The following is an 18977-nucleotide window of genomic DNA, read 5'->3' as shown; positions in this document are numbered from 1 at the left end:
GCCAGCGCCAAATTCAAATCGCGGAGCGGTAGAAAAAACCAAGTTGGAGGCGGACCTGGGGGAGGTACTCCAATCTTGACAGAAGCTACCGGCAGAAACTCACTGGAAGGAGGGGGCGGAGTCAGCGCCAAATTCAAATCGCGCAGGTCTGCCTAGCTGGAAGGGGCGGACCTGCGAGGAATACCCGGAAACATACAGCTCTGACCGGCTCAAAGGGGGCGGGACCAGCGGGAACTTTTAAATCTTACCTTTTTCAATGCAAAAGGGGCTGGCCGATCACAGGACAAAGCCAGGTAAAACAATATAAAAGGGGCTGTGTTTTCGATTGGGGGGCTCTTCGTTCTTGGCTCGACCTCTGCACCCCTGACTTGACCTCTGCAGCCTGTGACCGTAAGTACCCTGCAGCAGCTTGCGAAACTCCCTTGACTTTAATAGTGGTTGAGGCTTTGGGGAAGGGAACCTGTTTTGTGCCTTGTGCTATTGCTAAAACTGTGTAATCATAAGAATTTTCGTTGTGTCCGTTTTAGTACTTTTGAATAGACTTAGTTTGTATTAGAGCATAAGATTTTATTGTATTTCTCCTGTTGATGATTTTGACCTGGGTTTTGCAATAAACCTTGATTTGATGATAATTGGAGTCGTTTAAATTCTTCAATCTTTCACCAGCGATCTCTGACCAAGTCATTGTTAAAATACTCCTCACCTTAATTCCGGGTTCAAGAATCGAGGGTCATCTTGAGCGATTCACTCAGGACAGACTGCTGGTTAGGAAATAAACAGCAGTGTCCTATTCTCTCTCTTGGGAAAGCTACTCTAGCAAAGTAGGAACCGGGTGGGTGTTGCACCACCGGCAAGAGAGAGAATCACCTGGGTATTGGTAGGGGTCTGGAGATCTGTGTGATATAAGCCTCAGGCTGCCGGTTAGGAATAAACGGCAGGCTTGAATCAGTGCTCTCTTCAGTGGAAGTGTCCCAGTGCGACATCCCCTGGCCTCTGAAGTTTCAGTGCCAGCTGGAGAGAGACACACACAGATACTCAAACCCCAGATATCGGCCCAGTAGTGGAGTAGCGGAGATGGCACCCTCTACAACCTCTACACATTGCTGCCAGTGGCTCTTGCCAGCTTGAAGTGTCGTACCGGTCATTAAAGGCTAAGCTGCCATTCGAAATAGTGGGATCCACTAAAGCCTCCCTGCTTGGTGCTCAGGCGTGCAAACTTCTAAACCTTGTCCAAAGGGTTCACTCCCTGTCACTCGCTGACGCTTCCGCATCTCAGGACGCTGACTTTCGGTCACAGCTGGACGCCATCATCACCCGATACCACGGTGTATTTGAGGGCATGGGCACACTCCCATACACTTATAAAATCTTGTTAAAATCAAATGCCACGCCTGTGGTGCACGCACCTCGCAGGGTACCAGCACCCGTCAAGGACCTCCTCAAGCAGCAGCTGCAGGACCTCCAGGACCAGGGCGTAATTTCGAAAGTTACAGAACCGACTGACTGGGTCAGCTCTATGGTGTGCGTGAAAAAACCATCGTGCGAATTACGCATATGTATTGATCCCAAGGACCCAACTGCAATATGAGAGAACACTATCTCATTCCAAAGCGCGAAGAACTCACCTGCGAGACGTCTGGCGCCAAACTTCACCAAGCTAGACGCATCCAAGGGATTCTGGCAGATCCAACTCGACGCATCCAGTTGGAAGCTCTGCACCTTTAACACCCCATTTGGCCGGTATTGCTACAACCGGATGCCGTTTGGCATCATCGCTGCATCGGAAGTATTCCACAGAATAATGGAGCAGATGATGGAAGGTATCGAAAGGGTTCGCATATATGTGGACAACATCATCGTCTGGTCTACCTCCCTGCAGGAGCACATTGATCGCCTCTAACACGTCTTCCGACGAATCCATGAGCATGTCCTCCGCCTCAACAGGCCAAATGGTCCTTTCGCCAAACAGAAACTAAATTCCTCGGAGACCACATTTCACAGTTTGGCGTGCAGCCGGATGTTGACAAGGTATCTGCCATTAAGGCCATGAAGGCAACGGAGGACAAGAAGGCGGTCCTCCACTTCCTGGGCATGGTCAGTTTCCTGGGGAAATTCATCATCCCTAACCTCGCCTCCACACCACGGCTCTCAGGAGCCTGGTTAAGAAGACGACCGAGTTCCAATGGCTCCCCGCCCACGAACAAGAATGGTGGGAACTCAGGGCGAAGCTGACCAAGGCATTTTTCAATCCGGCCAAAGAAACAAAGATATCCATGGATGCCAGTCAGTCCGGCATTGAAGCAGTGCTCCTTCAACATGACGACGCCTCCTCATGGGCTCCTGTCGCATACACGTCACGTGCAATGACGCCCACCGAACAGCGCTATGCGCAAATTGAAAAAGAGTGCCTGGGCCTTCTTACCGGAGTCGTCAAATTCCATGACTATGTCTATGGACTCCCTGTAGAAGCCAAGTATTTCAAATACAACTAGTATAGGTAAAAGATAGCTGTTTAAGCATAAATGTTGAGCCCCACTTTTAATACCCATTTATACAGCATAATTCACTTATACTGAAGTCCGTTGTTCTGGCAAATGCATATTTTCAAAGACAGTGTGACATTAAAAAAAAAGCACAGTTGCAAGATAATTTGACACTGTCTTGTGCTAATTGTCAAGGTCAAGGGATTGAATACACAGCAACATGAATGCACCATTGTTCACAATGCAGGTAACAGCTAGGTCAGAAAAGCTGATGTTGCACATTGAAGATGGACGGCTTGCCATCAAATCAAATGTGTTTGAGTCTAACCCAAACCAATTAGGATTATATTGGGGTGTAATTAGACGATTTAAGACAGATATGAAAGTGTATAACTGAAAAGTTTCTCCCCGCCATTTTGGGTTTTGTTGTCTTTGTGAGTATTGTCTTTGTAGGTTAGGTTTAGTTTTTCGTGTGTTGTCTGTGGTTTTATTGTCTTTGAAAGTGTGTTGTCTGTAGTGTATTGTCTTTGGGGGTGTGTGTGTTGAGGAGATGTCTTTGTGTTGTCTTTCTGTTAGTTTAGTCAGTTTTGTCCTTCATAGTCTCCATTTTAGGTTTGGTTTAGTTTTAGATTTTAGGTTTATGTCTTTTGGGGGTTGTCAGTCTAACAGTCTGTGTCAGTGATGTTAGTCCACTTTTGACTTTGAGTTTGAGTTTAGCTGAAGATTAGCTCTCTCTCTCTCTCTTCATGTTTCATTGCCAGACTTTGACCTTTTAAAAGTTACTTTCGAGCTGTCTGCCTAAGCAAAGAAAGATAATGTCTGTAATTCTCTGAAAGCTTCGAATTGTCTACGAATTGCCTTTTAAATGACTTTCAAATTGTAATCAAGCGACTACAAATAAAACAATTATTTTTGGCACCTGAGGAGTTTATACTGCAAATTTCTGCTGAGTTCCAGTATTCGCAAAGTGCTACTGATAACCGAATAGCAGAGATGATATAAATTCCTTCAACTATACACAGTCGAATAATACAAGGAATCGAACAACTTAACACAGTCTACAAATATTACAAATCTTACAACTTGTCGTATTGCGCCAGGACTTGATTCATCAACTAAGTTTCCCCCAAACTTGGCGTAGTTCGACAGGTTAAGATTCCCTTAAAGTATAGTTTCCTTTACTCCCAAAGTTCACAGTCGAGACAGACCACAGGCCACTGGTCAATATCATTCAAAAAGACCTTAACAACGTGACGCCGCGCCTGCAGCGCAATCTCCTTAAATTCAGGCGGTACAACTTCGAACTCGTCTACACCCTGGGTAAGGAGCTCATCGTCGCCAATGCACTCTCCCGATCGGTCACCACACCCTGCGACCCAGCGGGCTTCGTCTGCCAAATTGATGGTCAGGTGGCATTCGTCTCATCCAATCTGCCCGCCACGGACGAACAACTCATCCAGATTCGTCGTGAGAAGGCCAACGATCCCGTGCTCCAACGTGTCATGCGCCACCTGACAGACGGGTGGCTCAAGGGCCAATGCCCTCAATTCTATAACATTAAAGATGACCTGGCGGTGGTAGATGGAATTCTACTAAGCTGGACAGGATCCTTATTCCGCACAGCATGTGGAACCTCGTCCTTGAGCAGCTCCATGAGGGCCACCAGGGAGTGGAGAAATGCCACCGATGGGCCCGTGAGGCAGTGTACTGGCCTGGAATCAACGAGGACATAGCCAACGCCGTTCTCAACTGCCCAACATGCCAGCGTTTCTAGCCTGCTCAGCCAAGAGAGACATTGCAACCCCATGAGTTGGTCACGTCCCCCTGGACCAAAGTGGGCATCGACCTGTTCCATGCACTTGGCCGGGACTACGTCCTCATAGTGGACTGTTTAGCAAACTACCAGGAGGTAGTTATGAAATGAAATGAAAATCGCTTATTGTCACGAGTAGGCTTCAATGAAGTTACTGTGAAAAGCCCCTAGTCGCCACATTCCGGCGCCTGTTCGGGGAGGCTGGTACGGGAATTGAACCGTGCTGCTGGCCTGCCTTGGTCTGCTGTAAAAGCCAGCGATTTAGCCCAGTGAGCTAAACCAGCCCCTTAGGCTTCACGACCTCTCCTCAACTACGGTCATCCGTGCGTGCAAGGAAACCTTCGCTCGCCATGGCATCCTGCTCACGGTCATGTCCGACAATGGCCCGTGTTTTGCCAGTCAGGAGAGGTCCAATCCCCATTACCCCCAATCCAATGGCAAAGCTGAAAAGGGGGTGCACATTGTCAAACGACTCCTGTGCAAGGCGGCTGAAGCAGGATCTGATTTTTACCTCTCCCTGCTTGCTTACAGATCAGCTCCATTGTCCACCGGCCTGTCACCGGTTCAATTGTTGATAAATCGCACGCTGCGGTTGACGGAGCCGGCCATTCATGTCCCGGACTTGGACAACCTTCCCGTCCTTCGTCGAATGCAGTTGTCTCGGGCCCAACACAAATGGGCGTACGACACCCGCGCCACGGATCTCCCTGCTCTGGCTCCTGATGACGAGGTCCGTGTCCAACTTTCCGATGGTGGTTGGTCCGCCACCGCTGTGGTGCTCAGACAAGTGGCCCCCAGGTCATTTCTGGTTTGTCTACAAGACGGCTCTCCCCTTCGCCGGAATAGGCGGGCACTACGACTCCTTCCTCATTCGCCACCAGACCATCATGTTCTGCCTCGCCATCACGACAAACCCGTCACGGACTTTGCAGGTCTCCCTTTCGCTCTGCCACCCTCTGAGTCTGACACAGTCCCACCCATTCCAGAACAGGCGGCCCCTGACCCGCCCTTGAGGTGGTCAATCAGAATTCGTCACCCACCTCAGAGACTGAATTTATGAACTGCCTGAATTCATGGACTCTTTGAATTCATGAACTGATTGTTTCGTTACCCTGTTTGATTAACTCACTGGTTTGTACATACTGTTGTTCTAGTTATATTTTGTGTTACATACTGTCCATCTGCACTAGACACCTTCCAATGTAAATATCTTAGAGTTTCTGCACATAGTCCTATAAATATGCTCGCATGTGCCACACATAGTTAGGAACATTCGCATATTACATTATTTATTGCCACAAACACACATTTTTTTTGAAAAGGGGGGGATGTCATAAGATACGCATCTGTATATGATGGTGCAGACACACACACTGACTGACACACTGCAAGACCAATCAACACACACAACAAGAAGCCAATCACCAGTTCGGGCACGGTCACTATAAAGACAGAGGGCACTAGTTTTCCCGCTCATTCGGGATGCAGTCTCTGAGACAGACAGAGCCCGCAGTCAGTAGCACAAACATCCACCATGTGCTAGCAGTACAGGCTGGTCAGGTTAGGCATATGTCTTCAGTCAACCTAACATAGTGTCGACCCACAGTGCAAGTATGTTTAACAGCTCTTAGCTAAATAAAATAGAGTTGTACTATTACAAGTGTTGGTAGCCTGTCTATGTTACTGCTAAGGTAAACGCAGTCTCCACAGATCCAGAGTACACAACACATCACCTGGGTCCTGGAACGCTGGGGGTGCCCATGTGCTGAGGGGTAGACAAGATGGCGGCGCCCGAAGATCTTGAGGGTTACAAAATGGCGGCGCCCAAGGAACGCACGTTTCGGGGGTGGAACAAGATGGCGGCGCCCATGGAACGCACGTGTTGCGCGGAGAGGAAGATGGCTGCGCCCACTGGCCGCACATGGTCTGAGGGGGGGGTGGATGGTGGCGCCCATTGTCTCTGACCGAGGGGGATGGGGTGATAGCGGCTACTGAACGGGCCTGGCACACCGCGGCGAATTGGCCCTTCTTCCCGCAGACTTTACAAAGGGCAGCGCTGGCTGGGCAACGTTGGCGGGGGTGCTTCTGTTGGCCGCAAAAATAGCATTGGGGGCCCCCGGGGTTCGCTGGCTGGCATGCAGCGCAGGCGTATTGGGTGGGCTGCGCCCCCGCTGGGGCGGCTGTCTGTGGGGTCCACAAAGCCTAGGAGTGGTGGGCCGCGCGGCTGGGGGTGTAGGACTGGATGTTGCGCAGGGCGGCCGTCATGGAGAGCGCTAGCGTTTTAATCTCTGCGAGGTCACGCATGGCCCCTTCCAGGAGTCGCTGGCGTATGAGATCTGACCCAATTCCAGTCACAAAAGCGTCCCGCATAAGGAGGTCTGAGTGTTATGTGGCTGTAACGGCCTGACAGTGACAGTCCCGGACGAGTGGGATTAGGGCCCGCCAGAATTCTTCTATGGACTCACCAGGGAGTTGAGAGCGAGTGGCGAGTGCGTGCCTGGCGAAGAGCGTGTTCGTTTTTTGTGCATAGTTGTCCTTGAGTAGAGTCATGGCTTCGGCGTAGTTCGGCACGTCCAGGATTAGCGGAAAGACTTTGGAGCTCAACCTGGAATATAAAATCTGAATCTCCTGAGCCTCCGGAACAGGGATTGGTGCCGTGTTGATATACGCTTCGAAACAAACTAGCCAGTGCTGGAAGTCCTTCCTGGCGTCGCTTGAGTGAGGACCCAGCTGCAGGCGATCCGGTTTGATACGGAGGTCCATCTTAGAAACTGATAGCAATAAATTGAGGCACGTCAATTGGTCAAAGACGAGAGTTGAATCCAACTGAGGCTTTATTGCTATCAGATGTGTGACCTCCCACAGCAGCTGGCGAAATGGCTGCTGGCTGGAGGACACGCATATTTATACAGGCAGGGACTACCGGCGAACCTGTAGCACAGGTCCTACCGTACATCACCTAATACAGGTGCAACAGTAGTTTACCACAGGGTCCGCCTTGCAGAGTTGGACGTGCCTACGGAGGAGTACGGATCCTGGAGCTGCGAGCCAAGTCGGGAGCGACACCCCGGATGTGGACTTCCCGTGTGATGCACGATCAATGACCACTAAAACGAGGTTGTAGTCCAACTGAAGGCTTTAATAAGCTAGATGTTTCCCCCCAGCAGCTCAGGTACAGAAAGAGGGCTGCTGGGACGGCACGGGTTCATATACCCCATCTATCAGGGCGGAGCTATTATACACTCTAGCCAATAGCAAGCATACAGGTTCTACCAATGGTACTTCAGCCTCTCAGGTACCGTAATACCTATAATACCACATTCACCCCCTGTTAAAAAAAAGTCCGGCGGGGGAGGTGGCCAGCAACTACAAAGCATAACAATGTGGTATAATCAGTTATGGAGGTACCGTAATACCTCCGTACAATGTTTAGTAACTATTTACAAGTCTGGTAGCTATGTACATTTGGTGTTTTATATTTACAGATTACAGTTAAAATGAAGTAATCAGCCGATCGGGGGCCCTGGTCGTCGTCTGTGATCGTCGGCGCCTCGGTGGTGACTCCGATGTAGGCTCGGGCGTCTGTGACTCCGGGAGCGTGGCTTCGATCTTCATGGCAGCTTCATCACCCCTAGATAGCGCTGGTGGGGAAAACGGCTGACCTGGGAAGGGAGCGCCTGCGGGGGGGCGTTGGTGGGTGGGGGCGCCGAGGCAGGGGCAGCGGAAGGACCGATCCTCCTGTAAGGTGCTGCGGTGGAGGGGAGGGGGGGACTGGTGGCTGGAATGTGCGTGGAGGTCCACGGGCGCCAGGTTCCGTAGGGAGACCGTATCTTGTTGGCCGTCGGGATACGCCACGTAGGCGTACTGGGGGTTAGCATGGAGCAGATGGACCCTCTCGACCAACGGGTCCGACTTGTGCGCCCGCACGTATTTTCGGAGCAGGATGGGTCCGGGTGCTGCCAGCCAGGTCGGGAGCGAGGTCCCAGATGAGGACTTCCGAGGGAAGACAAGGAGACATTTGTGAGGTGTCTGATTGGTGGTTGTACAAAGTAGTGACCGGATGGAGTGGAGGGCGTGCGGGTGGACTTCTTGCCAGCGGGAGACTGGGAGGTTCCTGGACCCTAGGGCTTCCAGACCATTCCGTTCTCCCTCTCTACCTGTCCGTTACCCCGGGGGTTGTAACTGGACGCCCTGCTCGAGGCGATGCCCTTGCTGAGCAGGAATTGACGCAGTTCGTCATTCATAAAGGAGGACCCCCTATCGCTGTGTATGTAAGCGGGGAACCCGAACAGTGCAAAGGTACCCTGGAGGGCCTTGATGACGGTGGAGGCGGTCATGTCGGGATAGGGGATGGCGAATGGGAACCGGGAGTGCTCGTCAATCACGTTCAGGAAGTACGTGTTGCGGTCGGTGCAGGGGAGGGGGACTTTGAAATCCATGCTGAGGCGTTCAAAGGGACGGGAAGTCTTTATCAGGTGCACTCTCTCTGGCCGGTGGAAGTGCGGTTTGCACTCCGCGCAGATTTGGCAATTCCTGGTGGCTGTCCTGACCTCCTCGATGGAGTCGGGCAGGTTGCGGGTCTTGACGAAATGGAAAAAGCGAGTGACCCCCGGGTGGCAGAGGTCCTCGTGGAGGGCTCGGAGGCCGTCCACTTGTGCGGTGGCACATGTGCCGCGGGACAGGGCGTCAGGAGGCTCATTTAGCTTACCGGGACGATACAAGATCTCGTAGTTGTAGGTGGAGAGTTCGATCCTCCACCGCAAGATCTTGCCGTTTTTTATCTTGCCCCGCTGTGCATTATCGAACATGAAAGCCACCGACCGTTGGTCCGTGAGGAGAGTGAATCTCCTGCCAGCCAGGTAATGCCTCCAATGTCGCACAGCTTCTACTATGGCCTGGGCCTTTTCGACTGAGGAGTGGCGGATTTCGGAAGCATGGAGGGTACAGGAGAAGAAGGCCACGGGTCTGCCCGCTTGGTTGAGGGTGGCCGCCAGAGCTACGTCGGACGCATCGCTCTCGACCTGGAAGGGGAGGGACTCATCGATGGCGTGCATCATGGCCTTTGCAATCTCTACTTTGACGCGGCTGAAGACCTGGTGGGCCTCTATCGACAGGGGAAAAACTGTGGATTGGATCAGGGGACGGGCCTTGTCCGCGTAGTTGGGGATGCACTGGGCATAGTAAGAAAAAAAGCCTAGGCAGCACTTCAGGGCCTTAGAGCAGTGAGGGAGGGGGAACTCCATATGGGGGCGCATGCGTTCAGGGTCGGGGCCTATAACTTCATTTCGCACTACGTAGCTGAGAATGGCTAGACGGTCGGTGGTAAACGTGCATTTATCCTTGTTGTATGTTAGTTTAAGAATGTTAGCGGTCTGGAGAAATTTTCGGAGGTTGGTGTCGTGGTCCCGCTGGTCGTGGCCGCAGATGGTGACATTATCGCGATACGGGAATGTTGCCCGTAAACCGTACCGGTCAACCATTCGGTCCATCTCGCGCTGGAAGACCGAGACCCCGTTAGTGACTCCAAAGGGAACCCTTAAGAAGTGATAGAGCCGCCCGTCTGCCTCGAAGGCAGTGTATTCGCGGTCACTAGTGCGGATGGGGAGTTGGTGGTAGGCGGACTTGAGATCCACCATGGAGAAGACCTTATAATGCGCGATCCTGTTTACCAGGTCGGATATGCGGGGGAAAGGCTACGCATCAAGCTGTGTAAACCTGTTGATGGTCTGACTGTAGTCGATGACCATCCTATGCTTCTTCCCGGTCTTTACCACCATGACTTGAGTTCTCCAGGGGCTGTTACTGGCTTCAATGACCTAATAAAGATCCGGTCCTGGGCACTGTAGCGTCTGCTCCTGGTGGCGACGGGTTTGCAATCCGGGGTGAGGTTCGCAAACAGGGAAGGCCGGTCGACCTTTCGAGTCGCGAGGCCGCAGACAGTAAGGGGGGGTATAGGGCCGCCGAATTTGAAAATCAGACTTTGAAGGTTTCACTGGAAGTCTAAACCCAGGAGCGTAGCCGCGCAGAGGTGGCGAAGGACGTAGAGACGTAAATTTTTTAACTCCCTTCCCTTGACTGTGAGGTTTGCTAAACAAAACCCCTTTATCTCCACTGAGTGGGAACCGGAGGCCAGTGAGATTTTTTGATTAACAGGGTGGATGAGGAGGGAACAGCGCCTTACCGTGTCGGGGTGTATGAAGTTCCAGAGTCAATTAAGCAGGACGTCTCGTGCCTGTTGATGAAAACGGTCGTCGTAGCAGTAGAGTCACCGAGGCCAATCGCAGTAGTTAGGAATTCTGTTCAGGCAGTGTGTGGTCGGCCGAGCTGGGGTGCTGGGGGTTCATCTAAGATGGCGTCTCCCATTGGTCGCACATGGCCGGGGGTGCACAAAATGGCGGCGCCCATCCCTCAAGCGTGGCATCCGTGGAACAAGATGGCGGCGCCCTTGGTCCGCACGTGGCCCTGGGATATGGGGGTGGCGGCGACCGCTGGCCACACGGGGCCCGTGGTGAAGTTTGTGGTGGCGGTCCGGATTCACCGCTGGAGACCACAGCCACCGCTCGGGACTGACATACCCCAACAAAATGGCCCTTTTTGCCGCATCCCCTGCAGGTCAATGCGTGGGCCGGGCAGCGCTGGCGGGGGTGCTTGGCCTGCCCGCAAAAGTAGCAGCGGGGCCCCTCGGGGTTGGCAGGCCACCTTGCCGTGCAGGCCTGTGTGGTAACGGGGGAAGTCTCTGGGGCGGCTGTCGCGGGGTTCCACGCTGCCCAGGGGGCTGCCGCACGGTCGGGAACGTAGGCACAGGCGTTCCTGGAGGCCACTTCCAGGGAGCCTGCAAGGGCCCGTGCCTCCCTAAGACCCAGGGTGTCTTTCTCTAACAGGCGCTGGCGGATTTGTGATGAAAGCATACCTGCCACGAAAGCGTCCCAGACTAAGAGTTCCGTGTGTTCGCTCGCGGAAACTTGCGGGCAGCCGCAGCTTCTGCCCAGCACCAGGACTGCACGGTAGAATTCCTCCAACGATTCCCCAGGGGTTTGCCATCTTGTTGCAAGCAGATGCGGGCGTAGACCTGGTTTACCGGGTGAATATAGTGTCCTTTTAGCAGCTCGATTGCTGCATCGAAGTCTTCCACTTCCTCGATGAGGGTGTAAATCTCCGGGCTCAGTCTTGAGTGCAGGACATGCAGTTTCTGCTCTCCTGTGCGTGCGTTTTCTGCCGTCTCGAGATACCCTTTAAAACACGCCAGCCAGTGCTTAAAGATAGCTGCTGAGTTCGCCGCATGGGGGCTAAGTTGCAGACGCTCCGGCTTGATTCGGAGCTCCATCCTTTCTTCTTAAAATCTAGCTTATTAAATTGATGCACGATCAATGACCACTAAAACAAGGTTGTAGTCCAACTGAAGGCTTTAATAAGCTAGATGTTTCCCCCAGCAGCTCAGGTACAGAATGAGGGCTGCTGGGACGGCATGTGTTCTTATACCCCGCCTATCAGGGCGGAGCTATTATACACACTAGCCAATAGCAAGCATACAGGTTCTACCAATGGTACTTCAGCCTCTCAGGTACCGTAATACCTATAATACCACATTGGGGAAGGCAAAGAGTCATTCATGGGGTGTGTCGTTAGTGGCGCTGCATTGTAGCGACCGAATGGTGTGCAGGGCATCGGGGAGGACCTCCTGCCAGCGGGAGACCGGGAGATTTCTGGACCATAGGGCCAGTTGGACGGCCCTCCAGACCGTCCCATTCTCCCTCTCCACCTGCCCGTTTCCCCGGGGGTTATAGCTGGTCGTCCTGCTGGATTAGATACCCCTGCTGAGCAGGAACTGACGCAGCTCATCACTCATGAATGAGGATCCCTGTCACATTGTGTTGAGGGCTTTAATGACGGTGGCAGATGTCATATCGGGGCATGGGATGGCGAAGCGAAATCTGGAGTATTCATCGACCACACTGAGGAAATACGTGTTACGGTCAGTGGAGGGGAGGGGCCCTTTGAAATCCACGCTGAGGCGTTCAAAGAGGCAAGAGCCATTCACCAGGCACGCGCGGTCCGGCTGTTAGAAGTGCGGTTTGCACTCCGCACAGACCTGGCAGTCCCTGGTGATTGCCCTGACTTCCTCGACGGAGTAGGGCAGATTGCGGGCCTTTATGAAATGGGACAACCGTGTGACGCTGTGTGTTATTGAACATGAAGGTTACCAACCGTTGGTCAGTGAGGAGAGTGAATCTCCTGCCGGCCAGGTAATGCCTCCAATGCCGCACAGCTTCAACGATTGCTTGGTCCGCTTTTTCGACGGAGTGCCGAATTTCGGAGGCATGGAGGGTGCGGGAAAAGAATGCCACGGGCCTGCCTGCCTGATTGAGGGTGGTGGCTAGGGCGACGTCTGATGCGTCGCTCTCTACTTGAAAGGGCAGTGTCTCGTCTACTGCGTGTGTCGCGGCCTTGGTGATATCGGCTCTAATATGGTTGAAGACATGTTGAGCCTCGGCCGTCAGGGGGAAAGGGTGGACTGGATGAGTGGGCGGGCCTTGTCCACGTAGTTTGCGACCCACTGGGCGTAGTATGAGAAGAACCCCAGGCAGCGTTTGAGGGCCTTGGGGTGGTGGGGAAGGGGGAGCTCCATGAGGGGGCGCATGCAGTCGGGATCGGGCCCCAGAACTCCGTTCTGGGCCACATAGCCAAGGATGGCTAAGCGGTTTGTGCTGAACACGCACTTCTCCTTGTTATAGGTGAGGTTTGGGAGAGTGGCGGCATGGAGAAATCTGGCAAGGTTGGCATCGTGGTCCTGCTGATCGTGGCCGCAGATGGTGACATTGTCTAGGTACGAGAAGGTGACCCGCAACCCGTACCGGTCGATCATTCGGTCCATCTCCCTTTGGAAGACCGAGACCCCGTTGGTGACACCGAAGGGAACCCTGAGAAAATGGTAGAGGCGGCCATCTGCCTCGAAGGCAGTGTATGGGCGGTCCGCCTTATGGATGGGGAGCTGGTGGTAGGTGGATTTGAGGTCTACAGTTGAGAAGACCAGGTACTGTGCAATCTGATTGACCATATCAGATATGCGTGGGAGGGGGTAGGCGTCGAGCTGCGTGTACCGGTTGATGGTCTGGCTGTAGTCCACGACCATTCTGTGTTTCTCCCCAGTTTTCACCACTAACACTTGGGCTCTCCAGGGGCTGTTGCTGGCCTCGATGATGCCTTCCCGCAGCAGCCGCTGGACCTTGGACCTGCTGAAGGTCCTGTCCTGGGTGCTGTACCTTCTGCTCCTGGTGGCGACGGGTTTGCAATCCGGGATTAGGTTTGCGAATAGGGGAGGTGGGTCGGCCTTTATGGTCGCGAGGACGCACACAGTGAGGGGAGGTAGGGGCCCGGCGAATTTCAAGGATAGGCTCTGGAGGTTACACTGGAAGTCCAGGCCGAGTAGTAGGGCAGCGCAGAGGTTGGGGAGGACATAGAGGTGGAAGCCGCTGAATTCTACGCCCTGGATCGTGAGTGTGACTATACAGTACCCCTGGATCGCCACGGAGTGGGATTCGGAGGCCAGGGAGATTGTTTGATTGGCGGGGTGTACCGGGAGGGAGCAGCGCCTTACCGAATCAGGGTGGATGAAGCTTTCGGTGCTCCCGGAGTCCAGCAGGCAAGAGTCTCATGCCCATCGATCTTCACGCTTGTCGAGGCGGTGGCCAGATTGTGCGGGCGAGACTGGTCGTTCGTGACCGAGGCGCCGGGGGACACAGGTCCTGGAACAATGGTGGTGCCCATGTGCTGTGGGGAAGACAAGATGGCGGCTCCTGGAGTTCCTGAGGTGGACATGATGGCGGCGCCCATGGGCAGCACGTGGCAGGGGTCGACAAAGATGGCGGCGCCCATGGGCTGCACGTGGTCCGAGGAGGGGAAGATGGCGGTGCCCACTGGCTGTGCGTGGACTGAGGTGGACAAGATTGCGGCGCGTACGGGCCGCATGTGGCGGGGGTTGTAAAAGATGGCGGCGCCCACTGGCCGCACGTGGTCTGAGAGGGAGAAGATGGCGGCGCCGACTGGCCGCGTGTGGTCCGGGGAGGTGAAGATGGCAGCGCCCATTGTCCGTACGCGAGGGGGGTCGGGGCAAGAGCAGCGACTGAGCGGGCCTGGCACACCGACGCAGGCTTTGCAAAGGGCGGTGCGGGCCGAGCAGCATTGGTGGGGGTGTTTCTGTTGCCCGCAGAAGTAACATCGGGGGCCCCCAGGGTTGGCTGACTGGCACGTGGCACAGGCGTATTGACTGGGTGAGGCCCCCGGTGGGGCAGCCGTCTGCGGAGTCCATGATGTGTAGGAGGGGGGGGCCGCGCGGCTGGGGGTGTAGGCCTGAATATTGCGCGAGGCGACCATCATCGTTAGCGCCAATTTTTCTGTTGCTGCGAGGTTGTGTGTGGCCCCCTCTAAAAGTCGCTGGCGTATGAGGTCTGACCCTATCCCCGTAACAAAGGCATCCCGCATGAGGAGGTTTGAATGTTCGTGGCCGTGGTGGCCTGACAGTCACAGCCTCTGACCAGGGGAATTAAAACACGCCAGAAATCTTCTACGACTCACCAGGGAGTTGACTGCGAGTGGAGAGTACGTGTCTGATGAAGAGCGTGTTCGTCTGCTGGGCGTAGTTCTCTTTCAGCTCCATGGACGTCCTGGATAAGAGGAAAGACGTTGTAGCTCAGCCGCGAGTCGAGTATCTGGATCTTCTGAGCTTCTGGGATTGGGTCTAGTGCAGACCTGATGTATGCTTTGAAACAAGCTAGCCACTGGTGAAAGTCCTTTTTGGCGTCGCTTGATTGCGGATCCAGCTGCAGGCGATCCGGCTTGATGCGGACGTCCATCTTCTGAAAATCTTAGAGCAATAAATTGATGCACGATCAATTGCACAGAGACGAGAGTTGAAGACAACTGTGGCTGATTCCACAGCCTCTTCACTTGTTACTTTATAATACGTATTGAAAACTTCCCAGGAATCATGATAGAAATTCACCGTCTTCACAGCCTTGATGTCTTTTGCTTCTCCCAATCACTGTGAAAATTAAAATTGTCCATTTGAACCATTTTCCATTTGTTCCCAGTTTCTGTGCTCCAGGTGTGAACATACAAACTGGGACAGGAGTAGGCCATCCACTCCTTGAGCCTGCTCCACCATTTCATAAGATCAGGGCTGATCAGATTGTCATCATCATTTTTTATAGAAAATATTTTATTGAGGCATTTATAATTTTAACAATTTTAAACATCAAGTTTCAATAAAAACAAAACCACAATGATATACCCAACAAGTCCCCCCGGGCACAAACACCAGCCAACATGGCGTACAGAAACAGTGCCACCTTCCAGATTGTCATAATCTTAAACTGGTCTTGGGACACTTACGATGGGGAATACACACTCCCCCACTGAGGGGCCCCTTCTATATCCTGTAAAAAACCAGAGAGCCAAGAACTGTGAGCTGGAGTGGAGTAACTGCTCTGTACTCTTGTTCCATTGCATTAAACCTTTTTCCTTTTACTCAACCTGTCCGGCTCGGTGTGGACTCCTTTCCGGACCTTGTAATACTGGCGACGAGGAGTGAACTCTGGTCTCCAGACGATGTTGCAGCCTTCGGCCTCCGCCGCCTCCGAAGCCCCAAGTTCTGGTTGGGTTCCCCTCCGGCATCCGGAATGCCGTTGATTAGTCGGTTGGATCATATTGATGCGGCTCGGGAGAGTTGGGTCCACTACGCTGAGCATGTTTGCTGCTTCTTTCGGACCAATGCCATTGCTGAGAATGAGCGGCATGTGGTGGTGTACCTCACCTCAGTGGGGGCAGAGACTTACGGGGTGATCCGCGACTTGGTTTTTCCAGATGCCCCGACTCCCGCACTTTTAAACAGCCGATTGAGGTGGTCAGCGGCCATTTTAGCCGCCGCCTTCAGGAATAATGTAGCGTTATAGACTTAATAATGCCGTCCAGAATCCAGGGGAGTCGGTGGCCGTTTGCACCCAATGACCAAATTCAGTTTGTTTAGAGCATCATCTTCGGAGGTCCTGAGGGACCGGATGGTCTGGGCTATCAGCGATGTGGAGACAGGCCGTCCAAATAGCCCAGGCGAAGGAAGGTGCGGGCCGGGGAGTCCAGGAACAACAAGCTATCAAGTGAATGTCTTAGGGTGAAGACCACACGTGTGAACTCCTTGTTTTCATCGGATCAGCGCGAGGCCCCTGAAATGCAGCTGCGTACGCCCCCACATCTCCCAGGCCACTGCCTACCCTCGTCATGAGTGTTGGCTCTCAGTGCCCTGCTTGTGGTCGCTCCTGCCGAGGGGCTGTTGACAGACCGGGACAGATTGTCCCCAACGATCAGACCGTGGCCAGCATTTTCCCAGGGCCGGGGCTTGGGCCAACCATTTAGGAGATCTGGAGGCGGAGGAAGAGCTCCTTTTACATTCCAGCGCCTGTTCGGGTACACAGATGGAGAATTCCGAATGTCCAAATTACCTAACAGCACTTCTTTCGGGACTTGTGGGAGGAAACCAGAGCACCCGGAGGAAACCCACGCAGACACGGGGAGAACGTGCAGACTCAGCACAGTGACCCAAGCTGAGAATCGAGCTTGATACCCTAGAGCTGTGATGCAACAGTGCTAACCACTGTGCTACCATGCCACTCATGTTATCTCGGGAGCTGAAGGCCTTCACCACCAAGTTAACCGAGTTAATTGTTGAAGATGGGGTCTTACTCTGGTGGGCCCGGGTGATGGGTTGGTCGTTAGTTTTAAGTGACCTCCATAGTGGCCACCCGGGGCCTCACGGATGGAGATCATAGCTTGGAGCTACATCTGGTGGCTTCGAATGGATGCAAACATCGAGACGGTGGCCTGCCAGTGTGACGTCACCAGCCGCTCCCGCCGCAGTGCCCCTGCTCCCGTGGGAATGGCTTGGCCGTCCTTGGACGATTTTACCAGTCCCTTTCTGGGCTCAATGTTTCTTCTGTTAATCGATGCGCACTCCAGGTGGATGGAGGATCATCAAATGCCGCCTATCACCATGGCAATGACGATCGTGAAACTCCTTTTCCACCCAAAGGATTCCGGAGGTCCTTGTGTCTGATAATGGGCCTAATTGACGAGCCAAGTTTCTCGGCCTTCTTGCGCTTAACGGGGTCCGCCACATCAGGATGGCCTCTGTACCATCCAGCATCAAACCACCTGGCCGAGTGGACCATACAGACCCTGAAGCAGGGTTTGTGGAAACAGGGCACCAGTTGTTGGATACCGGGTTGGCTGATTTCTGTTTGCTTACTGGACTACTCCCCATGCAGCTTCTGATGGGTCAGCGTCCACGGACCGGATTGGGGTTGCTGTTGCCCGACAAGTTGGAGCCAAGCGCCCGGCAACGCGCCCACGGGAAGCTCTTCCAACAGCCCCATGGGTCTTGTCGGACCACTACGATGTCTCCGCCCCCACTGTGCCACATGGCGGCCATGCCATTCTGCCCGACTCGCCGTCGCACTCTTCAGATTCGGAGGTGGACTCGGCTCCCTCGGTACCCGGGCTGCCGTGCCTCCCCCACCAACATGAAGCCAAAATTCCCCGCCGGTCTGGATGGAAGAGGCGCATCCCGCACCGCTACATGTTGCCGGACCCTCCTATGTCTGTTGCCATTGAGGACCAAACATGTCTTAAGAGACGCCGGTTTCTGCCCTCGATCTCTCCGTCTCGACCCGGTCGCGTGTGTGACAGCGCCACCACGGACTTTGGGGGGGGGTGGTGGAATGTCATAACCTGGGGTTAAGCAAGTCATAGGACACTGATGAGCATTCGGGGATTGATATTCCCAAAGAATTATGGGGAATATGCAATTCCTCACTGATGAGCAGGGTGCCCCCTTCTACATCCTGAATAAAACCGGAGGCCATGAACTGTGAGCTGGCTCCTGTAGTAGAATAACTGCTCTGTCCTCTTGTTCTGTTACATTAAACCTTTTTCTTTTGACTCAGCCTGTTGACTCGGTGCGTCAGGAAGCTTTCTCACAGTTATATCTAACCGTTAATTCTAACATAACTCTCTCCAAAAGATTCACATTAACCCCAGAGAGAGAGAGAGAGAGAGTGAGAATGGAAGAGTGAACTCTGTACTTACCGGGAGAGACCCAGGAAAAACACAGGGAGATGGAGAAAAGGATCAGGAACATTCTGGAATTCCACTGTTCCTGTTCCAATCAGTGACTGGCAATCAAACTCTCTGAGGGGAAAACTAATCCTGTTCATAGACTGGGGAAAGCAACAAGAAAAACACAAAAGTTAATCCAGACGCCATTTCACTGTCTGACTCGAACTTTGATCATTTCCTTATTGCTGAACCGGAGGATGAGTGATCAGTGAGTCTCCGAAAAACAATTACTGAAAGTGACACACTGTCACATGACACCAGGAATAACTGGAGTAAAGATTCAATCTGTGAGAAAAGAACAGCAACTAGTCTCTGGACAGCACCCTCCACAACCTGAAACCTCCCCAAGGGCAGAGAACAGTACAGCACAGAACAGGCCCTTCGGCCCTCGATATTGTGTTGAGCATTGTCCGAAACCAAGATCAAGCTCTCCCACTCCCTGCCATTGTGGTGTGCTCCATGTGCCTATCCAATAACCGCTTGAAAGTTCCTAAAGTGTCGACTCCACTATCACAGTA

General features: G+C 53.3%; 1 protein-coding gene across 2 annotated transcripts in view; it reads right to left on the bottom strand.

Moving 5' to 3' along the window:
* The window catches only part of LOC140390212 (class I histocompatibility antigen, F10 alpha chain-like), a 350169-nt gene extending 331539 nt beyond the window's left edge, over positions 1-18630 (bottom strand). Inside the window, exon 1 of one of the 2 annotated variants that reach the window (XM_072475181.1) lies at positions 18430-18630. In XM_072475181.1, coding sequence (XP_072331282.1) covers positions 18430-18481 — 52 coding nt within the window. In that variant the 5' untranslated portion in view covers positions 18482-18630. The remainder of the gene's footprint in view (positions 1-18429) is intronic. The other variant, XM_072475180.1, reaches the window with a different exon arrangement.
* Between the last annotated feature and the right edge of the window lie 347 nt (positions 18631-18977).

Source organism: Scyliorhinus torazame, chromosome 14 (assembly GCF_047496885.1).
Source record: "Scyliorhinus torazame isolate Kashiwa2021f chromosome 14, sScyTor2.1, whole genome shotgun sequence".
In the NCBI taxonomy this organism is placed as follows: Eukaryota; Metazoa; Chordata; class Chondrichthyes; order Carcharhiniformes; family Scyliorhinidae; genus Scyliorhinus; species Scyliorhinus torazame.
Note: the sequence above shows the minus strand (reverse complement) of the source record. Positions and strands in the feature narration are given on the sequence as shown.